The 23,333-nt window shown below is 39.4% G+C and overlaps 1 protein-coding gene across 4 annotated transcripts in view; it reads right to left on the bottom strand.

Moving 5' to 3' along the window:
• CACNA1C (calcium voltage-gated channel subunit alpha1 C) overlaps window positions 1-23,333 on the bottom strand; it is a 610,648-nt gene that overhangs the window by 118,412 nt on the left and 468,903 nt on the right. For all 4 annotated transcript variants that reach the window (XM_087722897.1, XM_087722893.1, XM_087722896.1 and 1 more), the window contains 3 exons: window positions 10,365-10,391; window positions 5,805-5,965; window positions 3,596-3,821 (listed from right to left, as the gene is read on the bottom strand). In XM_087722897.1, the coding sequence (XP_087579023.1) occupies window positions 3,596-3,821; window positions 5,805-5,965; window positions 10,365-10,391 (414 nt within the window). The remainder of the gene's footprint in view (window positions 1-3,595; window positions 3,822-5,804; window positions 5,966-10,364; window positions 10,392-23,333) is intronic.

The following is a 23,333-nucleotide window of genomic DNA, read 5'->3' on the forward strand; positions in this document are numbered from 1 at the left end:
TTTTTTGCCTTCTGGCAGCTCAGGGTGCTGGAAATGAGATCATTTACAGACTTCCAGAAGGCCCTTTTTTACCCTCCTGGAGCCTCTGTATGGGCTCTACACTTACCTGGCATGATGAACAGGCTGCATTGAGACTCTTGAGAGGGGCAGGGCAGGATGGGCGGGGCCAGCCAGTCCTTGCAATAGTCGGTTCGGCAAACCAGATGCAAAATTAACATCTGGTTTGTCCGAACCGGTCCGAACTGGCTAAATCTCATCCCTGTCTGAAACCCAGGTAGGCACATCTCCAAGAGAAAAACACTCCAACCCCAATCAAATCCTGGTGATATACATCAGTTCAGTCATCAGTGATCAACTGAGAGATGAATGAGGCCTTACTACATATTTTGCTGTGAGAGGGTATCAGAGTATACACTTTCACAAAGAGAATGCAATGGGGTAAAGTGGAACATAAACACTATAATATGCCCCCAATATACACCCTCTGTGCAGCCAACATTATAATGCAAAACAGTGACTGAAAACATACTGTATATAACATTGCTAATGCTAGAAACCAGATTTGCCCACACAAATAATTCCAAGTAGTCAGTGGGGGAATTATAATGAAAAGAAAAACTAATTCCATATTTGATCAAACCCAAATCAAAAGACTTAGTCTATTATAACTCAGCTCTTTATGAAACCTCTAATATTAGGAGGTTTCTACCCCTTTCCATGTTATTGTGTTATTTGCTTTCTGTAAGCCGAAAGCTCTTATGTTGAAATTATGTATCTGCCTTTTGCAATCAGCCATTTTACCAATTATGATGATAAAGAAGAAATGCAGAACATTACTTTATGATAACTAAGTCTGCACACTCTAAAACCATTTGTAATCATGTAATTCCCAATGGGTTTTCTATTTTTACAGTCTGTGATTTACTGGGTTTTAGTTCTATTAGAATCATGATTTTATTTTCTGTTTTAATGCAGTTGTTTTGTGTGCCACTAGAGACCCAGAGTTATATGGCTGCACTATACACATGGTTAATAAATAACCAGGAATAACAGCCTTCATTTCAATTATGCCACCCAGAATAGCTTGTTTGGTAAGATGGGCAGCTATATAAATTGGACAAATAAATAAATAACATAAAAATAAAGGCCTCTGGATATGGAGGAGAGAGAATACGCATTTGCAAAGAAGGAAAAAGAGGAGTTAGAGGACAAGTTCTTGTGTTTTTTTTTTGTTTGTTTTAGATGTATGATCTGAATTCAGGAATTCTATGGGGCAATTGAGACCATCTCTAGCAGAGGTCTTCAAACTTGGCAACTTTAAGACATGTGGACTTCAACTCCCAGAATTCTCCAGCCAGCATAGAATTCTGGGAGTTGAAGTCCACATGTCTTAAAGTTGCCAAGTACCTTTTCTATGTCACGGTAACTTCAAACGGGAACTAAGCACAGCAGTTGTTAAACAAGGACTACCTGTACACTTCAGAAGTGCTTGTGCATGGGCCCTGATCAACTGAGGCCTTTCAACTCTTGCTGCTCCACCTCTCAAACAGGACTCTATTATTATTAATCTTTGGTGAAATTCACAGCCTTTGGGGCTGGTTGGTAGCTCAACAGCTCGAGTCCTAACCAAGGTCCTAGAAACTGTTAAGGTAACATCAGAGGATATAAGCTGTTCCAAGTAGGGTGGTTTTTTGTAGAATCAGAATGTTCAAGTCTGATAAATTTAAAATTTCCAAATAGCGAGGTAACCTTTTAGGTATTGCTCCAAGGGCTCCAATTACAATCGGGACAACACACGATTTCTTTTTCCACAGTCGCTTATCTTCAATTTGCAAGTCCCGGTACTTTGTGATTTTTTTCTTGCTGTTTATCTTCAATTCGTGCATCTCCAGGTATTGCAATGTCAATTAACCATACTTTTTTTCTTTTCAACTATTGTTATGTCAGGTGTGTTCTGGGCCAAGTGCCTGTCAGTCTGAATTCTGAAGTCCCAAAAGATCTTGACTTTCTCATTCTCTAGAACCTTCTCAACCTGATGTTCCCAGTGGTTTTTGCTGTAGTCAAATCCCAACTTCTGGCACAATTTCCAGTGAATGATCTTAGCAACTCAGTCATGGTGTTGTAGGTAGTCAGTTTGTGAAATTTTGCTGTACCCACTGATCAAATGGCCGACTGTCTCGTCTTTCTCATTACAGAGGCGACATTTGCTATTGGTGGTAACATGCTGAATTTTTGCTTTCATGTAATTTGTGGCTAAGGCTTGTTCCTGAGCTGCCAAAATAAAGCCTTCTGTTTCTTTTGTCAGTACTCCTGATCTTAACCAGTTCCAAGTTAGCTTTTGGTCAGCTTTGCCTTCAATACTTTTCAAGTATTGGCCATGCATAGCTTTGCTTTTCCAATTTTCAGCTAGCTTCTCAATTACTTCTTTCTTATATTCAGCTTTCGACTTAGTTGTCTTCAGAAGGTCTCTTTTATTTACTTCCTTAATCATTGGTTCTTCACTTTTCTGGATGCAGTCATTCAAGCTGTGTCTTTCTTCTTCCACAGTCTGTTTTACTTGTAGGAATCCTCGACCACCTTCTGCTCTTGGTAGATATAATCGGTCAACATCACTTTTAGGATGCAGGGCATGATTCATTGTCATAAGCTTCCTTGTTTTTCTGTCCAAATTGTCCAACTCCATCTGGGTTCAGTCAATTATTCCTGCAGAGTATCGGATCACAGATATAGCCCAGGTATTTATTGCTTTTATGATGTTTTCTCCACTCAATTTGGACTTTAATATTTTGTGAATTTGTTGAATGTACTTGGCTGAAGTTGATTCCTTGACATCATCATCATCATCATCATCATCATCATCATCATCATCAAAAATTATATAGCAACCCATCTCACAAACATGATTCTGAGCGGTATACAATAACTAAAATAACTAAGTAACAATAATAACTGAACAACTAAAACCAATTCTAAATAATCATAGAACTATTACCAATAAATACAAATAAGGTCATGGAAGAATGGATTAACATCCTGTATACAATATAATCAACTCACAAGTTCCCTGTTTCTAGAGGATCCCCAAAGCTGCTGGAAAAATCATCGTTTTAAAGGATTTTTGAAAGGTTGATCGGATTGGGGTTAAACTTTACCTCACAGAATGATTATTTTTATTTATTAAACATATATGCTACCCATCTGATTGTCAAATTTATTCTTGATTTGCCATGTCTATTTATTTTACCTTTCAAACCGTCTTTATTTTATGGGTTTTATGCCACATTTATACTTGATTGTGATTTTATTTAATTTTAAATCCATGTATTTCTTGCCCATTTCCCCATCTCATCTTATTTGCACAGCACCTTACAACACAGTGAAAAATATAAGTAACAAAAGGACATAAATAATTAAAAAATTGTTGCTTTCCACATCACCGGTCTTAAAGCAAGAAATGACTTTCTAGCAAAGAATGATTTATGCAAAGGATTTGTAATTTGCCTTATTTGTTTTGAATATCATTTCCAAGTAGAAAATGGCAAACTTTATTTCTCCCCTGTCAATCCCACATGATATTTAAAAAAAAACCATATACCTTGTGATTTTAAAGATTCTCAGAAGTCGTACACATCTCAGCACGGAGATGCCAAGTGGGGACATGATTTTTGTTTCCACTAAAATGGTTTCCAGGATTCCACCACACACGATGAAACAATCAAAGCGGTTGAAGAGGGACACAAAATAAGCCTGAAGACCCAAGCTGTACATCTTCAGCAGCATCTCAGCCGTGAACAGAGCCAGCAATACCTTATTCGCAGTGTCTCATAAAAAATAGACAAACAAATAATGATCATTATAATGGCACTGAAAGACTCGCTCAACCAAAAGATGCTCAGAACCAACATAGGAAACGTTACTTTAAATGTTGAATGCAGGATTAGGTTTTCTGTTTTGAAATGGCTTCTTCAGCAATCTAGAGGAAGCTTTATTTTATGATTTTGCATTTTTGCAATTCTTTAGTGAAGGAGAAATTTCAAATAGCAACAGCATTTAGACTTATATACTGCTTCACAGTGCTTCTACACCCTCTCTAAGCAGTCTACAGAGTCAGCCTATTGCCCCCAACAATCTGGGTCCTCATTTTACCCACCTCAGAAGGATGGAAGGCTGAGTCAACCTTGAGCCTGGTGAGACTCGATCTGCCAAACTGCTGGCAGCCGGTGATCAGCAGAAGTAGCCTGCAGTACTGCACTCTAACCACTGCACCACTTCAGCTCTTAGGGCATGAAGGCAAATCTAGTATCAACACTAAATGCTCAACTTGGCATACGTTCTCTTCATTTATCTCTTTTCTACAACACAGAAGTAACTAAATTCCATCTTAATCTAGATTCATTAAAAACGGTTATTTCAAAACTACAATGTTCTCTCCCCCCCAAATAAACTGTAAATACACTTTAAATCAACATCATTACACATTTTGCTGGGTTCAATAATCATGGCTGCATTTCCCTGTAAGGAACAGTCACATCTGAATTTGGATTGTCTGCATATACAGTACTCCCCGACTTTCAACCATTCATTTAATGATCGTTTTATAACTTCATTGAAAAAGGTGATTTACAATTGGTCCTTGCACTTACAGCCATTGAAGGATCCCAGGTTAAAATTTGGGCACATGGCAACTGGCATGTATTTATGAGGGTTGCAGCATCTCGGAATCATGTGATCACTACTTGTAATCTTCCCAGAGGTTTCCAACAAGCAAAGTCAACAGAAAAGCAAGATATGCTTATCCTACATTATCAAATGGGTGATTTGCCTAACAACTGTGTTGATTCTCTTAATGACTGTGTCAAAAAGATTGTAAAATAAGATGTGACTCCCATAATGACTGTGATAGAAGTTCTGGTCCCAACTGTGGTTGTAAATCAAGGACTATCTGTACATGGATTTATATACCACATAAACAAGGCAAGGAGAACCAAGACGTCTGTCTAAGCTACATGTGAATAGCCTTTATGTTCTACATACCCTCCTAGTCTGCTTTTTCACACAGGGGCAGATATATTATACTTATTTGGTATGCCAGTACCTTAAATATCCCAGTGCCATACCATGCTATGCCAAATTATATCAATTTGATTGCAAACATCTTTCAAAAATAAATTTCTTATATTTCAAACATCTCTGTTCATATCTTGAGCTAGAAGACAGAACATGTTCTTCCTAGTTTAGCTGCTGAGAAGAGAAATCATGATGATGGCATGGAAGATAATTTTCTGGGTTTAAATATTTGGCCATTTCTGTTCTGGAATTTGGGGGTCCCAACAAGCATGTTAAGTTTTGAAAGTTCCACAAGTTTTCTTCATTCTCCAATATTAATCAGCTGATCTTATTGCATTTAATTGCCAGAAGACGTTTCATTATTATGGTATCTTAGACTTATACATAATTCTATATTCTCATACAAATAAATGTATAAAGTGCACACAGAACGTAGAATATGGGATTGAAAATCTTGCTTTTTTATTATCTTATTTTCTTCTTGATGCCTAGTAAATAACTGGGGAAAAAACCAGACACAATAGCATACCAAATGTTTTGAGAGTATATAAATAAGTTCATTTAATTGAAGATTGGAATGGTACAAAATGCAGACATATATTTTATGCACTGATAATAGTTTTGACATTTTGTAATTAATTCTTTCTGGGGCTTAAGCAATCAAATGGGTTTACATCATGTAGACTTATTGCATTCAGCTTATGTTCGCACAGCGCTAACTCTCTGCCTCTTCTTACCTTGGACTTCAGTGAGCCAATCTGGTTGGTTGTAATGCTCAGAGGCAATGGCAAGTGTGTTGAGAAACACCAGGAAGATCACAAGCCAATAGAACACATTGGATTTGACAGCAGCTCGACATTTCCGTCTACAGAATCGATTCCATCTGCGCCAGTAGCGGCTTGGAAAAAAGGAGACAAAAGAGAAAAACTGACCATGATTGCAGGACATTCTGATCTGTTCCATGACCCCAAGGACTATTTTTTCTCAAGAATGTCTGTGATAAATGAGTTTATAAGAAGAGGCAATTCAAGTCACATTTATAACATTATCTCCAAACAATCCTCACCCTTTTTCTTTCTTTTATTTTAACTTCAGTATTCCCAAAGAGTAAAATGGTTGAGCAAGACTACTGCAAAATATGTTCAAATTGTCCTACACAATATTATCATTCATTGGAATGTATATTTATATATTTTATACCAATATATATGTCTTATTTATTAAATTTATATACTCTCCCTAATTAATATATTCATACTAAGTGGGAACTTACTAACTTACTGAATAAGAGTTTTGTAGAAAGTGGCTTTCTTTAATAAAGATTACTAAGCATAAGTTTACTGTTCTTAACCAGAGGCGTTGGCATCTTAGCATAAATAAGCATAAATTAGCATAAATAAATAAATAAGATTCAAGTTGATCATTTCCGTAGGTGATGACTGGACAGTTTGGATATATAAAATACTGTTTGAGAAATTGTGGTGAAGATTATTTTTTTCCTACCATTAAATCCCTTTCTTTTGCTTTATTGCATAGCACTTTTCTCTTTCAATGGCTTTCAATGAAGGACCATAAGTTTAATGTTTAAATAAAGCTTTCAGAACTTTCATTCTTGTGTATTTGCCTCATGAAATAAGAGAGCCTGGATTCACTTGGGAGCAGCTAGTGGGAAACATGCATGAAAATGTCCTACAAGATGCCTATGTTCTATTTTGTATCACTTTGTTGCTGAGATTTCTAAAGAGGAGCTCCAACAAAAGCTGCTGTTAGAAGTGGGAAGAAGAAACTGATTCCTGGTTTTCATTTCTTCTCACACACCTCAAAAGATTACAAGGCAACTGACTCAAAAATACAGTTTCTACCTCTGTGGTTACCGTATTTTTCAGAGTATAAGACGCGCCCTTTTCCCTCAAAAAAGAGGGTCAAAATCTGCATCCGTCATATACTGAATACAGCTTTTTGGGCTCCCAAAACCCTGTCCCCTTTGCAAAAATGGCTGTGCATAGCCTTTAGGAAGCTTCCAGAGTGCTCCTGGGGGCTGGGGGAGGGCAAAAACAAGCAAAAATGGTCCATTTTTCGCTCATTTTGGAACAAGCAAAAATGGTCCATTTTTCGCTCATTTTTGCCCCCCCCCCAGCTACCAGGAGCATTCTATAAGCCTCCTAAAGGCTATGCATGCCCTTTTTTTTTGGCAAAAAATGGGCCCGTTTTCATGAAAAATAGGCCATTTGGGGAGGTCTGCAGAGTGCAAAACATTTTTTTTTAATTTGCCTCTTCAAAATCTTGGTGCGTCTTATACTCCGAAAAATACGGTAGTTAAAATTCAGTAGTTCAGTCTGTGTAAATATGAGTTCTTATGCTTAAAATGAGCATAATGATTGTTAGGTAACATTCCAGTTGTTGAAGTCTCCTTAGGCTTTCTCACCATGAAATCCCAATTATCTAATAACCACAGGCTTTATCTTTGATTACAGGAGTTAACCCTCTCCTGTTCCTGCTGAATATAATTATAGCCATATTGGCTTTCATGACCAAGGTCTACAGTAGCTCATATCTCAACAATAATAAGCAAAGAATTCTCTGGATCAAAATTGTTTTAAAGAATTGCATAGCAAGGTTACACGTATCTTCTCTTTTGTAGCCAGAGTAATCATACTCATTGCTGAGATGAGTCTACGAACACAATGTGATGTTACAGTTTGCTTTTCTGGAACACATGTGCCCCACATAAGAGTCAGAGTGACTTCAGACAGTAATTACTAACATTCCCCCCCCCAAAAAAAGGGAGAGCTAATTATACATTTCCTATTCTTCAAAATGTAGCTTGCTTAGCAACCAGTTTCCAAGCAACTGGTGCCTAGTCTAGTCTTGTTGTATGATGCATATTTAAAGGATGCAGCTCATCTCTGCCTCTGCCCAGGGATAAGAATAAGCAGCAATTTATTTATTTATTTAAAACAGTTATGTAGTCGCCCATCTTTTAAACAACCGTGGGTTGCTCCCAATGAAAACATTCTAGCTGAACTGTCGGTAAAATAATACAGTAGGTGCATTTTCCAGCCATAGCTGATCAGACAGCCTTCTGTATTTCTAAGATAATACCTTGCAAGAGCATATGCTTCCTAAATGCCGTCTGCCAGGTTTCTCACCTGCCTTTATATTTTTTTAAAAGTTTGTTTATTTATGGATGTTTCTCTCTTAAAATGCTAGCTTGTAGCTATTGTCTTTATTTATATGGATGCTTTTGTTCTCGAAGGCATTCTTAAAAGATCACAGATGGCAGCAGCTTTAGTGTTTTGTGTTGAAACACATCCAGCAGCTGTGCTCTCTGTAAGAAAAGTAATCCAGGGGTTGTGGTTGGCTGCTAAAGGTACATTTCTTCCATGTCCATTTTTAACTCCCCGCTCCCCCCAAATTTCAACTTTCCTGGCCAAAGCTCTGGAAATTCTGGTGTTTTCTTATCAAAATATTTCTCAGATCTGATATTATTAGCTCAGTTTTACTCAGTCTTGGCAATTTAAAGTTATATGTGCTTCATCCAACTCCTAGAATTTTTCAACCAGCTGGTATGGCCTGTTGGCTGCCAGCCCCTCCAGCAGCTGAATCAGCGGAGGAAGAGGCATGGGAGTCAGAGCTCTGAGGGGGAAGAGGGCATGGAACTGGCAGAGAGAGGGGGGGAGGGAGAGAGAGGGAGGGAGGGAGAGAGAGAGAGGGAGAGAGGCAGAGGCTGGACTGTCCGTCAGCCCTCAGATGGAGAATCAACAGCCCCAGGTCTGGAGGTGGCTGATTAGGAAGAGGAAATAGAGTTGGGTCCAGTGCCTGATGCGCGGATGCGCAGAAGGCAGAGGAGCGGAGAGCAGTGGAAATCCATGGGCCGATCCTTGGGAAGGAAGAGTCACTGCTGCTAGTGAAGCCCCACCCTAGCTCTGGGGATAAAAGGCAGGGGGATGGGGGTGGAGATGAATAGATGTGGCAGACAACTATACATCTTCCAGACAGACGGGCTTGTTAGCCTGCGTTGAGACAGAAACTTTTTGCCAGGGCTGCTGGTGCTCCTAATAAAGGAATCATTAATTTAACTACAGAGTGTTGTGTTTGGGGAGCTGGGTCAGAACACCAGACACGTTGGCTGGAGAACTCCGGGACTTGAAATTCACAAATCGTAAAGGTTGTTACTGGCTTAGCTTTTTGAGATCAGCCAAAGTTGACTGGTACTGCCCCTCGCTGGGCAATAATAATAGTTATAAGAACAAATAATCATTTGTCATGTTCAAACCAGGGGTGGGTTACTACTGGTTCAGATGGATTCAGCCGAACTGGTAGTGGTTTGGCAGCCTGAGTCGCTGGAACTGGCAGCGACCCAGGCCTACCACACCCCTGAACAGGTTCTCCTGGCGGCGCCATAGGTGCCTCCATCTTGTTTTTTGCTTTGCGAAGAACAATTTTTATTGTACTGCGCATGCACGCGCAGCAAAGCCATGAACGAACCGGCAGTAGCGACTGTCAGAACCCACCCCTGGTTCAAACGTATCAAAATGCTACAAATCCAAGTGCTTTTAAAATGTTGAGTAATTATTACATAGACAACTAAAGCAAATATAACAATATTCTTCAAAAACCTCATTTTTGTTCCCCATTAAAAACAGATTAAGTTAAACAAAAATATGGGTTTCAAAGGAAAAAATGTGGGCTTCCCATCTTTTGTACTTAAGATTCTTGGTCTATGACTTTTTTTAAGGTTCTAGGAAATTATTTATTTTTGTGTGTGAATGAAGAAGTTCCTACTGCTAAGACAGGTTTTTCAAAAGAACATGTTTTTTAACTTATATAAAACCTGTACAGCTTTTCTTTATGACTATGCAGAGGATTAGTTTTTTAAAAAAATAACATTTTAACTTGACTATTCAAGAAGAAAATTGGAGTAACTCTGATCCCAGTTACTGACAGCTCTGTCATTGCTGTGTATACCTTTCTCCTCTTCATGTATTCCAATAGCCATTTTCCTTCTCACATTTACATGATATTTAAATTACATTACTGTTAACAAGATCATATAGGATCTGGTAATCAACAATGTAATACTTTATTAGATTTTGTCTTCATTAGATTAAGATAAAGAATAATTAATTGCTGATTAAATGGGGAGATTGAATAACCTTGCTGATCACAAATGTTAGTCAGCAGAATATTTATGATAAGCAATTACTATTCACAACGACAAGATCTATGAGAATTTCCTATTAATAAGCATCAGTAGAAGTGGAGAGAACATTTTTTGAAAAAAGTGAAATGCTTACCTAAACTTAGATTTAGAAATCCGGTGCCTGAAAGGAAAACAAATCATTATCATAAATACATGCTAGAATTTCTTAACTTCAACGTAATTAAAAAAAAGAATGATCTACATTCTTAAAAACTAGCAAAACTATTAAAAACTAGCATTGCTACTATTTGTCCTAACACCTAAATACTTTACCATCACTAGTTTCTGCTTATACATCACGTTTGAGAGGTTGTCTGCTGTGGAAGGAAGAGTGATATTACATGTGCTATGGCATCATCGCATAAATTATATTCATTCACATCATTAGACATGTGACCCCATCATGCTTTCTCTTCATCACTATTTACTGTATATTAACTACATTCAGCCATGTTATTGGTATGCACTATAAGGCCCCTGTGACATTGGGTCACCATTTCAGCAAATAAGCAATGGGAATCAGAGTGATTTCTGATTTCCTGCTGATATCCCATTAACTTTGCTTGTGGGGAACTGGCAGGGAACATTGGAAATCATAATCACTTGACCATGGTGGTGTGGTGGCACAGCGCTCAGGGGTGGGCTGCTGAGAGTTCACAAGGGTTCTGGCAATCCTCTAGCTAGGATTCTGGCCAGTTCAGCGAACCCCCAAATGCCACTCCTGGCTGGCCACGCCCAGCCCACCCGCTCTGCCCCATCCCTCCCAGGAGTCTCCACACGGCACATTCATCATGCCAGATAGGTGCAGGGCCCGCATGGAGGCTGGGGAGGGGGGAGGAAATGGGCCTACTAGAGATTCCAGAAATCCAGAAACGGTCCTGTTTCTAGCCCCCGGAGGGCCTCTGGAGCCCAAGGGAACCGGTTTTTGCCCTCTTGGAGGCTTGAGGAAAGCCTCCAGAGCTTGGAGAGGGTAGCAAGAAACGTCCTCCCCCACTGTGGCGCAGGAGTGCCGATTAGGCCATGCCCCCCCAGCAATGGGGCAGCGAATCTTTTGCTGCAATTTTTGAAGCCCACCCCTGACTGCACTGGCCACAAGTTTTTGATGAGAACTATTTTGAAGATCCTTGAAATGCCAATACTTGAATTCCGATTTCAAGGAGTAATAGGTCCTGGTTTTGGATCCATTCTTGAAGTTTGCCCATTTGTGGTGCCTTAAAGTTCCCCTCCGATGCACCATTTGGATGAACTGAAGATTACAAATAAACATACAGGAGACATTTTTTAGTAGTATATAGATAGTATGAGGCTCTTTCCTTACATCCAGGTTTAGTAAACCAGCTGGTAGCAAAGAAAGAGGCAGAATGGGCAACAATGTGAGCCACAGCTATGGAACAAATATGATGAGCAATCAAGCTAAATGTGTTTGCACTTTCTTTAAAAATACCATAAGCACTCATGTAAATCTGACAAGCTCCAGAAACTAATTAACTGAATTCCAAGCTTATTGTCCCTCTATGGATTAGAAAATGTGCTACCATGTTTCCCTGAAAATAAGACAGGGTTTTATTTTCTTTTGATCCCCGAAATAAGCGTTTGGGCTTATTTTCAGAGAGGTCTTATTGTTTTGAGGTGCAGAAGGTGGCAAGCATGGTCACCTCATGGCTGCTGCTGTGTTGCAATATTTTTGAGGAGGGCTTATTTTCAGGGGAGGGCTTATTTTAGCACATGTGCTCAAAAGCCCGATTGAGCTTATTATCCGGGGAGGTCTAATTTTCAGGGAAACACGGTAGTTATTTCATAGCAAATGGATCCTAAAACAAAAAAAGAACATATCACCTAATGGTTAAACTTTTAAAAATGAGTGCATCTTTCATGTGGTCTTATACACACCTGATCCTACAAGGGCTAGCAATTTTACATCTACTTATTGTGTAGAATAGAAGGAATTCATCAGCTCTGGAGAAAACAGAAATAACTGTAACAAATGATTTCAATAAAGGGGCCAATGAGAGTAGTAAAGAGATAAACTCTCTGAAGAAAAATATCCATGTTGCTAGATGTTGAACATGATTTAACCTAACATTCTGGAGAACGGAATGTGATAATTTGGAAACTGGGAGAGTAATGTTGACATGCTATTTGATCAAGGAACATTCGCATGAGGAAAAGTAGACGTCATAAATGTGATGAAGTAATAGGTCTTTAATAATCACAATTTTTTTAAAAATGGCCGATATCAGGAAGAACAAATTGTTTATAGTTTTACTAGCTGATAACCGGGCATTGCCCAGGTATTTATAGACATTGAATTTCCCATTATTGCTTACTGTCTTTCAATGTGAAACATTCAAGATTCATTAGTGTGGTTTTATATACCATTTACGGATTGATTACATGTCATCAAGTCGGTGTCAATTTTCAGCGATTACATAGTTTTTGTCTAGATATGTCCCCAATCTGATCCTTCCACTAGTACATCCATTGCATCCATCCATATAATTGAGTCTATCTATGGTACCTTATTGCTAGTTGTCCTCTTCCATTTCTTTTCATCTTTCAAATTCTATAGATGTCTAGAGAACTAGGACTTTTCATAATGTCTCCAAAATATACTAATTTGAACCTGTACCTTGAGTGAGAACTCTTGATTTGTTTGTTGATCCATTTGTTGTATCTTGGCTAAGCCGAGGTGGCACAGTGGTTAAATGCAGCACTGCAGGCTACTTCAGCTGACTGCAGTTCTGCAGTTCGGCTGTTCAAATCTCACCGGCTCAGGGTTGACTCAGCCTTCCATCCTTCCGAGGTGGGTAAAATGAGGACCCGGATTGTTGTTGGGGGCAATATGCTGACTCTGTAAACCGCTTAGAGAGGGTTGAAAGCGCTATGAAGAGGTATATAAGTCCAACTGCTATTGCTATTGGCTATACATGGCATTCTCAGGCGCCTTCCTCTGCCTCAAAGTTCAAAGGCACCCATACTCTTTCTATCTTGCTTCTTCAAAGTCCATCTTCCACTTGCATTGCATGCATCATTTTTATCTATAGTTATTCATCATGGCATCAGAATATCATTTCTAAGATGTTTATTGCTACCTACTAAGTGTTAATCTGCAACATATGTGTGGCTTCCTTACATGCATATAATTAGATGTCCTTGAATTCTCATTTTTCTAAGGGCATTCCGCAGTTTGACATGGTCAACACTATCAAAGGTTTTTCTATAATTAATGACACTGTTATTGACTTCTTTTTAGCTTTCTCAATTATTCAGTGTCCCTCTGCAATGTTTCTTGTTGTTTGGCCTTTTCTAAAGCCATATTAAACATCTTGCCTTTTCTGAACATCTGGCATCTCCCTTTCCAGGTAAAGCTCTAATCTGCGTTGGATGATTCTAAGCATTATTTTCCTATCATGGGAAATTAAGGATAGTGTCCAATTGTTTGCTATTAATTCTTTCTCTTTGGTATTCTTCCAATCTGTTGGCCATTGTATTATCCCCAACCATAATTTGGTTGGAATCATTACAGATTATTTTCATATTTCTGTAGCTATTCTATCAATTCCTATAGACTTCCAACTTGGTAATGACCAGAAAGCCAGAGTAACTCCATCTTCTCCTTAAGTTCTAGATAAGTTTTAAATAGGGAATATCTTGAAAGACACCTTGGGGGTGGACACCTCTTTTGTGCCGAATTTCAGTATGCTCATTCCATCTTTGATGTTCTTTGAATCAATTTCTACTTGTTCATTTGTCTTCTTTAGCATATCAAAAGATGATGGAAGATGAAACTTTCTTTTGAGTTTGGAAATTTTTGGAAAACCTTTCTTGTTTTTCCATGTCTTTACGGATGTTGTGATGCTGCTTCTTGTCTCTTAAGCTCTGTGAAATTCTTTGTTATGTTTCTTCCTACAATCTCTGTGTTCTTTGGCTTTGGTTTCCTTTTTCTTTCTGGCAATTTCCACCAGAGCTTATGCTACCTGGTTTGCTTTCATCTTTTTCTTGATCTTTGGCAGTGTGTTTTTACATTTATCCTTATCATCTTATTTGACTTAATTCCATAGTTCCTCTGGCTTCTTATCAGTGAGCTTCACAACTTCAAACCCATTACTGAGGTTCTCCTTGAAAATTGTTGGTTGCTTAAGATCATACTCTAGAAACTGGAACATTAACCTAAGATCACTACATTTAAGAATATAGATAGGAGGATTCAGAAAAAGCATGGAGAATAGAAGTATAGTCCCTATTGGCAGGTCAAGGAACCAGAAAGACAATGTGAGATGAACAGAGTTACTTCTTCATTGTTGCCTACCTATTTACAAGAATCTTACCTGACTAACTATATTTCCTTGGGAATGATTAGATAAAGGCTATGAGAATTCTTGGGGGGCAGGTCTGGCTTCTGTCACTTCCTTCCCTGCCAAGACTCCAAGCTCACTGCTCTTTTCACTCCGCCCAGTGGTGGGTTCTGGATCCCGTTGCAACTGGTATGGTTGCAATGGGGCCTGGTGTCCTCCACATGAACGCGCGCAGCGCGCACATGCATCTTACCGTCTAGCGACGCCTGATCGGCAGAGCATTGGGTAGGTGCTGTACGCGCTGTGCGTGTGTGAGGAAGGGCTGAAGAGTTTAAAGACAGGTAAGGAACACGGGCGGGCAGGCCCTCTGGAGCACCGTACCAGAATGGTACCCGGTGCACCGAGCAGGCGCCAGTACGCCCATACTGGTGTGTACCGCCTGCAACCCACCACTGACTCCTCCCTTCACTCTAGCTGGAGATTCTACCACACTATTTTGGAATGTAAATGTATTTCTTTTATATATAAAAATGCAGATTCATGAAAAAAATCTCTAAAATAAGCCTTAAGACAAATTCTTTGTGTGCGCAAATTCCTTGGCCAATAAAGAATTCCATTCTATTGCTACATTGGGATAGAGTGAGAGGGCAAAGGAAGAGAAAATGGATTAAAGTTTAAATAAATCTCGCCACGATCTGCCAATGTGTGAAATGAATGTTATGGACCTACAGTGCTATCTCCGGGGTATGAGATAATAGACAACAAGAGTCATGACTGCATACAGCAAAATTAGAAAATGAAGCAAGCAGAGATCTGAGGACTATGATAATTATTAGATATTATAAATGAAAATAGAAGTATTCAAAGAGAAAAGAAGGAGAAAATTGAGTAAGCATCCATAAAAAAATACTCTGGGAAACTCTGGGTGCATAAACAAAAGTAGATTAATTCTTTAATTAGTTCTCAAGGGCCTCTTAGATAGTTGTGAATAGCATTCTTTTAACCCAAAAAATACCTTAAACCTGTGTTGTCATCTCTTTATCTACTAGTTCGACAAATAATTATATTTTTGGAGTTCTTTCATGTTGTAGTTCATTATTCAGTTTTACTCCAGCTAAAAACAGACGTTTGAATGGATATAATGATACCACTGAAGAGGTAGAAGAAGGTTTTCACTATTCCGAAGCCGTCTCCCCTTAGCTGGAGTGAGAATTCCTTTTTGTATTGTTGCATTGCAGGAGAGGGTAGATCAGAGAACTCTAAGCAGATCCATCAAAATGATCAGGCCCTAGAGACCCTTTAAAATTTTAAACTGGTCCTCATTAGAAAAATGAAATTCAAATCATGCACTGCCCCACTGGGTGAATATAACGTAGCTTTTTTTGCATCAAAGCCACTGAGGAGTATTTTGAAAATCTTTTTTTTATCTAATTAAGCTAATAGATATGACTGTTATTTCACTTTTTATGCATGTAGTAATTTTATTATGGGTTTTAAAAGCTGCAGCTAATACTCTCTGTCATGCCAACAGGTTATTTAATAATCCCCTCCCCACCCCTAACTTTACATATGCAGCACTGGTATTTTTTATCTGCTCCTCCTGGTGAAATTTCTCACAAAATTATTGGGTCCAGCTAAGATCGTTCGGTAAAACTGTAACTTATTTTTGATGGGTTATCAAGCACCTTCAGGGATCAGTGACCAACACTCTACTTCCCATAACACATAAACATTGTATGAGAAGTCATACAATGTTTATGTATTATGGGGTGCTGGAGTAAACCAATTGTTAATTCAATCAGAATGGTCTCTGCACCCCTTCAGAAATAACTGCTTTTGGCATTAAGTGGGCATACCAGAAACACCTTTTCCTAGGACTAGGAGGCTACAGATTGAAGCCAAAGTTTTGCCTAGTCCTAGTCCTTTTTATCTGGTCATCTCTGGAGGGTCTTCATGTTTGATTAAAAAGTAAGCAAACACACAGAGTATTGTTATGCTAATAATGTTATGGTTATGAGAACAATCCATAATATTTTTCCCACCCTAGGTTTGGTTAGTGGCCCAAAAGGGGTGAGGAAGAGTGAAAGGACATGATGTCTTGGGGAATCAACGCATCTCAAAGATCATGGTTTCTTTAAAAAGGATCTTGTCAATTTGTAATCAGAGAACCTCTGGCCTCTCCAAGTCCTTGAGGAACCATTTTTTATACTGAATAGCAGGGATTAGCAATATTTTATGGCAGGGGACATCACTGCACTAACATGTTGATTCATTAATTTAAAAAGTTAAGAAAATAAATGCCTTTTTAAAAAGGTCAACGTTTTGTAAAATCTCATACAAAATTGCAGAAATCTTGATTATGCAGCAAGATGTTGGGAAGTTTAGCTACTTTTACCTAATTCTTAAAAAGTAGTGGACGGGTTGTGAATACATGCTATGAACGTTTGGATACCAGAATTAAAATATTAATATAAAATAACTGAACCAAAGCCACAGTAGTGTTGGCGAACCTTTTCGACACCAAGTGCCAGAAACTGGAAGAACAGCCACCCGATGCGCATGTGCACGCTGGGAAAATGATCTTCCCGTTTCCGGCACCCTCATTAGCACCTGGCACCTGGTCTTCTGGTTTCTGGCACGCTTTCTACCTGCGAAGACCAGCATACACACCAGAAACCAGAAGATTATCTTCCCTGCACCACATGCACACTGGGTGACTGCTCTTTCTGTTTCTGGCACTTCCGCGCACGTGAAAACCAGCTGACCGGCACGCCGGAACGGGTGATGGCTCGCGTGCCCGGATAGATTGCTCTGCATGCCACTTCCAGCATACATGCCATAGGTTTGCCATCACGGGTATAGTGAATACTTCATAAAAGCCTTTGCTGTTGTTAATACCCTATAACTGTAATGGCAAACCTATGGCATGCATGCCAGAGGTGGCACACAAAACCCTCTCTGTGGGCATGTGCATCGTCGCCAACTGCTCTTCTGGGTTTTGGCATGTACATGTATGCCAGCCAGGTGGCCTTCGCAGGCCTTGGAGCACCGTAAAACGGCTCAAAAAACCAGCCAAAAAACAGACAGTTTTCTGGGCCTTTTTCAGGCCGTTTTCTGGGATGTTTTCAGAGTGTTTGGGGGGTGTTTTTGGCCTCAAGAAACAGCCTGGAAATGGCCATAAAATGGCCTGAAAACGGCCCAAAAATGGAAAAAAACAGGCTGAAAACGGCCTGAAAAAGGCCCAGAAAGCTGTCTGGTTTTGGGGGGCATTTTCCGGTGCTCCAGGGCCTGCGAAGATCAGACAGCTGGCAGCTGGTCTTCGGGTTTCTGGTGCTCTGGCACACGCACATGCATGCATATTCTGGTTTGGGCACTCGGTGCTGAAAAGGTTCGCCATCACTGCCCCGTAAGGAGATGAAATCTGAGAACTAATTTCTCATTAATTTTCCTTCCAAATCCAGCAAGTGATATTCTGGGATCCATAAAGTTAAAGGCAATTCATCATGTTAAACAACAAAACAGAATTAGTCTGGAATGCTTTTCACTCTAAAAAGTAAAAACACATTTATTTTAGAAGCCCAGGATTTGCTCACCATGAATATAATCTCATTTACTTTACATTGATTATTTCCCAAATAAAGGTATAATCCAGCCAATGTCAAGAGCATTCATTTAAGAAAGTTAATTAAGTCTAGCCCATAATATAAACTGATGTAACTTTCTTCAATTTCAACTGCACCTATCTGTGTTTTTTTGCATACAAAACTGAGAAGGATGATCTTCAAGTTGTCAATCTTTCCTCCAAAAGCAGTTGTGCTTTTAAATCATTTTAGATTTTGGATTAAATCCTTTTAGTGAGATCTCCTTTTCATAGTACAATGTGCCTTGTTTTGGTTGTTGCTGTTAGTTGCGAAGTTGTGTCCAACCCATTGGACTATGTTCCTCCAGGCCTTCCTGTCTTCTACTATCCTTTGAAGTCCATTTAAGCTCACACCTACTGCTTCGGTGACTCCATCCAGCCACCTCATTCTCTGTTGTCCCCTTCTTCTCTTGCCCTCAATCGTTCCCAGCATTAGGCTCTTCTCCAGTGAGTCCTTCCTTCTCATTTGATGGCCAAAGTATTTGAGTTTCATCTTCAGAGTTCTGGCCTTCTAAAGAGCAGTCAGGGTTGATCTCCTCTAGGACCAGAGGTGGGTTCCTACCAGTTCACACCTATTCGGTAGAACCGGTTCATCAAATCTACCGAACCGGTTAGAAGAGATTCCACTAGTGGACCCGGAAAGCAGGCCACACCCACAGAAGAAGTTCCAATTTTTTTTGAAACCCACCACTGTCTAGAGCTGACCGGTTTGATTGCCTTGCAGTCCAAGGGACTCACAGGATTGCATTGTTTTACTAATATCTAAATGTGGTAAATGCAGCTTTAGAGTTTTATTTCCCCAAACAATGCTCTAACAGCATGGTTTATAAATAGAATCCACCGCTACCCTTTTTCAGATCAGGTGTGGGTGACAGCAGCAAACTTTGATTTGAAAATCAAATGGGATCCAAAGAACCACAATACTTTCTTTGATCAAGGTGCTGTTAAGCTTGACAATCCAAGCTGTCCTTTAACATTATCTATTGCCAGATTCAAGGTTTGGTGCTCAAAGGGAATCTCAGTAGGACTTTTTCCACCGGATAGAAAAGCACCAAATAAATTGTCCAGAAAAAATATATACTGAAAGCTTGGTGATTGCTTCTGATGGAGTAGTTCCATTATTGATAGGATTTTCAAGACATAGCATTTATGAATTCCCCCTGTCCGCCCCCAAGGTTTCTCATATAGAAAGCCAGCTTTGCAAACTACAATTCCTGACAAACTATTGCAGAAGAACTAAACAAGCAGAGCTCAGTGAGCATTTTTTAAATAGTTCTGATGCTGCATTTATATAGTACTAGCTGATAACACGGCATTGCCTGGCTTTTTATTTATAGGGGGAAAATGTCCAGACCAAATGTAATTTCCAATGTTTTCCCCCTTACCAGAGGGAGCCCCCTTGTGGAGTACTGTGAAGCCTTTACCATGGAAACTCCACTGCGCTGTACAGTAGGTCATTTTACGGCAGTACAGTAGAAGTCATTTTAAGGCACAACAGGCTGTATCTTAACAGATCACACACCCTGAGGGGTGTTAGGGGTGCCTTACCCCCCACAGTATTTTTTTCAAAGAGTAAGGCATCTGTGGTTGAAATTGCTTGAGGCGTTCCAGAGTTATGCTGGAACATATACCCACAGCCATTTATATATATATTTTCTCAAACAAGATATCAGCAAAGGACATAGCTGAGCATCTCTATAGGATAGTAGACTGCATGTAATTTAAACTACGTAGAACAGATGAATTAATCAGGTTGACTCGAATGTTGTATCAATCTAATTCCAGGGATCTCAAAATAACCCCTAACATAGCACTGTTCCAGAATTGTGGCCCGGTTCATATATACTACTACCACAATCAAGTGATTGTATAAGGCAAATGCCTCTTTAGACACTGCATAGATTTGTGCATGGGAAAATCTTGCTTTCTTACTGACCTCTGGGTCACTGAAAAATACTATTTTGAATCATGATGAAAAGCATTTATGTAAGCTAGTTTTTATCTCATTTGGGATGAAATTACAGGCTTTTGGCTTCAAAATACAATTCTGTTCCCATGGTTTATATTTTTGCACATAAACTTTCTTCCTAGTTATTTTACAAAATGATCTTTGTCACTTTCTCAATTACTGTTTCTTTCAGACAACCTTCTGCAGTTATTCCGAGTATTTCTATGTAAAAAATTATTTCTATTTGAAACCTGTTAAAAAAGATGTGTCCAAGGGAATATGATGGGTTCTTTTCAAGGTAACAAATTTCATGAAAAGGTGTAAGCTTTTGAGAATATGCTCATTTCATCAGAATAATGAAAGGTTATGACTTTTAATGATATTTGTCATCCTGAAAAGGATATCTTAGACTCCTCCTGGTTTCTGATTATTATAGACAACCATAATTCTCCTACTACACTGTATAAAAGATCTATGGAATTTTGGGACAAAATAAAAACCACAAAAATGACAACTATGTTTGTTTCAAGGAGTTAATTCAATCTGTTTTGTGCCTTTCCCCTTTCTAGTAACTAGCATCAGAAGTCCCTGGTCCAACTGACAAATATAAACATCTATCTATATCGTCTGTCTGTCAGTCTGTCTGTCTGTCTGTCTGTCTGCCTGCCTGCCTGCCTGCCTGCCTGCCTGCCTGCCTGCCTGCCTGCCTGCCTGCCTGCCTGCCTGCCTGCCTGCCTGCCTGCCTATCTATCTATCTATCTATCTATCTATCTATCTATCTATCTATCTATCTATCTATCTATCTATCTATCTATCTATCTATCTATTATCTATTATCTATCTATCTATCTATCTATCTATTTTCTATCTATTATCTATCTATCTATCTATCTATCTATCTATCTATCTATCTATCTATCTATCTATCTACCTACCTACCTACCTACCTACCTACCTACCTACCTACCTACCTACCTACCTATCTATCCTCTATCTAATTAACCAAAGATGACTCTGGGTGGCACAAAACAGGCAGAGACAACAACAGATACAAAAACAACAGATATTAGAAAAAAATATATAAAAATCCACATTTTTGCGGATCCACACCCCAAGGAACTTTAGCTTACTAGCTCTCAGCATCAACAGGGTACCCAGTCACCATCTCCCCTCTACACTACCACACTCTCACATACACAATATGCAAAGATACCCACCCCCCCTGCTGCTCCCACCAGCAGGCAGGGGCATCCTTCCCCACTCAACCTTGTCAGTTCCTTGTCCAATTCTTACCCATCAGAAGGGAATCAATACACATCAATTAGCATTCAAGGACACCCCTCCCCTGCTGCGGAATGGGATAACTTGCCACAGCTAAATTGCCACAGCCAATTCGCCACTGATTCAACCAAGCCAACCCTGGTTCACACTCCAAGGAAGGGGTGTGCACAGTGAGAAACCCAGGAATCAGTTTTGTGCATATTCAAGAAAGAGAGACTGAGATGAGATTACAGGATCTGTGCCTCCCTTTTCCTGGGTTTTTAACACCTGAAGGGATTGTGTAAAACTGCTCCTTATGAAGTAATTAAGGAACACTGTAAACAACAAGAAGTGCAACCACAAGGTATGATTGCTGTGAGTGCCTGAAATTTTCTAAACATAAGCATTAAACAGAGGTGATTTTATTACAATTGTTTTGGTACAAACAGAACTCTGAGCTAAACAAAGAGAGGGCCACTTATGCACTTCTAACTTTGAGAAATGCTCAAGGTTGTGGTATATACTAACCTATTTCCCTGAAAATAAGACCTCCCTGGATAATAAGTCCAATTGGGCTTTTGAGCGCATATGCTAAAATAAGCCCTCCCCTGAAAATATTGCAACACAGCAGCAGCCATGAGGTGACCACACTCACCGCCTCCTGCACCTCAAACATAACCTCCCCGAAAATAAGGCCAAGCGCTTATTTCGGGGTTCAAAAGAAAATAAGACCCTGCCTTATTTTCAGGGAAACATGGTAGCATTAAATAGAAAATGTGATGTACAGTATGTGTCTAAACCATATGTACCTTCATGTTTTTATATGAAATGAAGGATAAAGCATGTTCTTTGTTTCAGTTGCTTAGGATGGTGAACATTTAACGTGAAACATACTTTATTTCTGAGGAATCTTAATCTGGGATAAAGTATGCTTCACCAAATACACTTTATGCTGTCTGAATCTCCCGTATGTTTTTTATGTTTCTCCTAGCATTCATACTTTTTAAAAATAATTCTCCAGAAGATACACAGGGAGTCCTCGAGTTACGACAATTGACCCCAATATTTCTGTGGTTCAGTGAGACGTTTGTTAAGTGAATGTTGCCCCATTTTATGACCGCAAAGCCTTCCGCAAAGCCACCAAGTCCTGGCTGCTCCAGCAGGTCGGGGGGCTTGTGAAATATCCAGCCCCACGGAAATTGTGAATGTTGTGTTTTTTTAAAGTGTTGTTTTGTTTATTTATCCCCTTCCCTTGTTTATTGTAAGTCCTTCGGGAGTGGGCGGCATACAAGACCAAATAAACTAAACTAAACTAAACTAAACTAAACTAAACTAAACTAAACTTTCTTGCCACAGTTGTTAAGTGAATTGCTGCAGTTGCTAATCCAGTAATAGGTTTGTTAAGTGAATCTGACTCCCCCCCCGCTTGAGTTTGCTCATCAGTGTGAAAAAAAGTGATCACATGACCCCCAGGACACCACAACTATCGAAAATACTAATCCGTTGCCAAGCGCCTGAATTTTGGTAACGTGACCATGGGGATGCTGCAACAGTTGTAAGTGTAAAAAACCATCATAAGTCACTTTTTACAGTGCTGTTGTAATTTTGAATGGTTACTAAATGAAGTATTGTAAGTCAAGGACTGGATGTGTTGTTATTCTTAAGGGAGAAAAGTGGATTAGTTTTTAAAGGTAAAGGTTCCCCTCGCACATCAGTGCTAGTCGTTCCCGACTCTAGACTCATCTCCATTTCAAAGCCGAAGAGCCAGCGCTGTCTGAAGACGTCTCCGTGGTCATGTGGGCGGCATGACTAAACGCCAAAGGCGCACGGAACACTGTTACCTTCTCACCAAAAGTGGTTCCTATTTTTTCTACTTGCATTTTTACATGCTTTTGAACTGCTAGGTTGGCAGAAGCTGGG

This window comes from Thamnophis sirtalis, unplaced genomic scaffold (genome assembly GCF_051295495.1).
Source record: "Thamnophis sirtalis isolate CommonGarterSnake01/CBP01778 unplaced genomic scaffold, rThaSir2_p1.2 scaffold_9, whole genome shotgun sequence".
Taxonomy (NCBI): domain Eukaryota; kingdom Metazoa; phylum Chordata; class Lepidosauria; order Squamata; family Natricidae; genus Thamnophis; species Thamnophis sirtalis.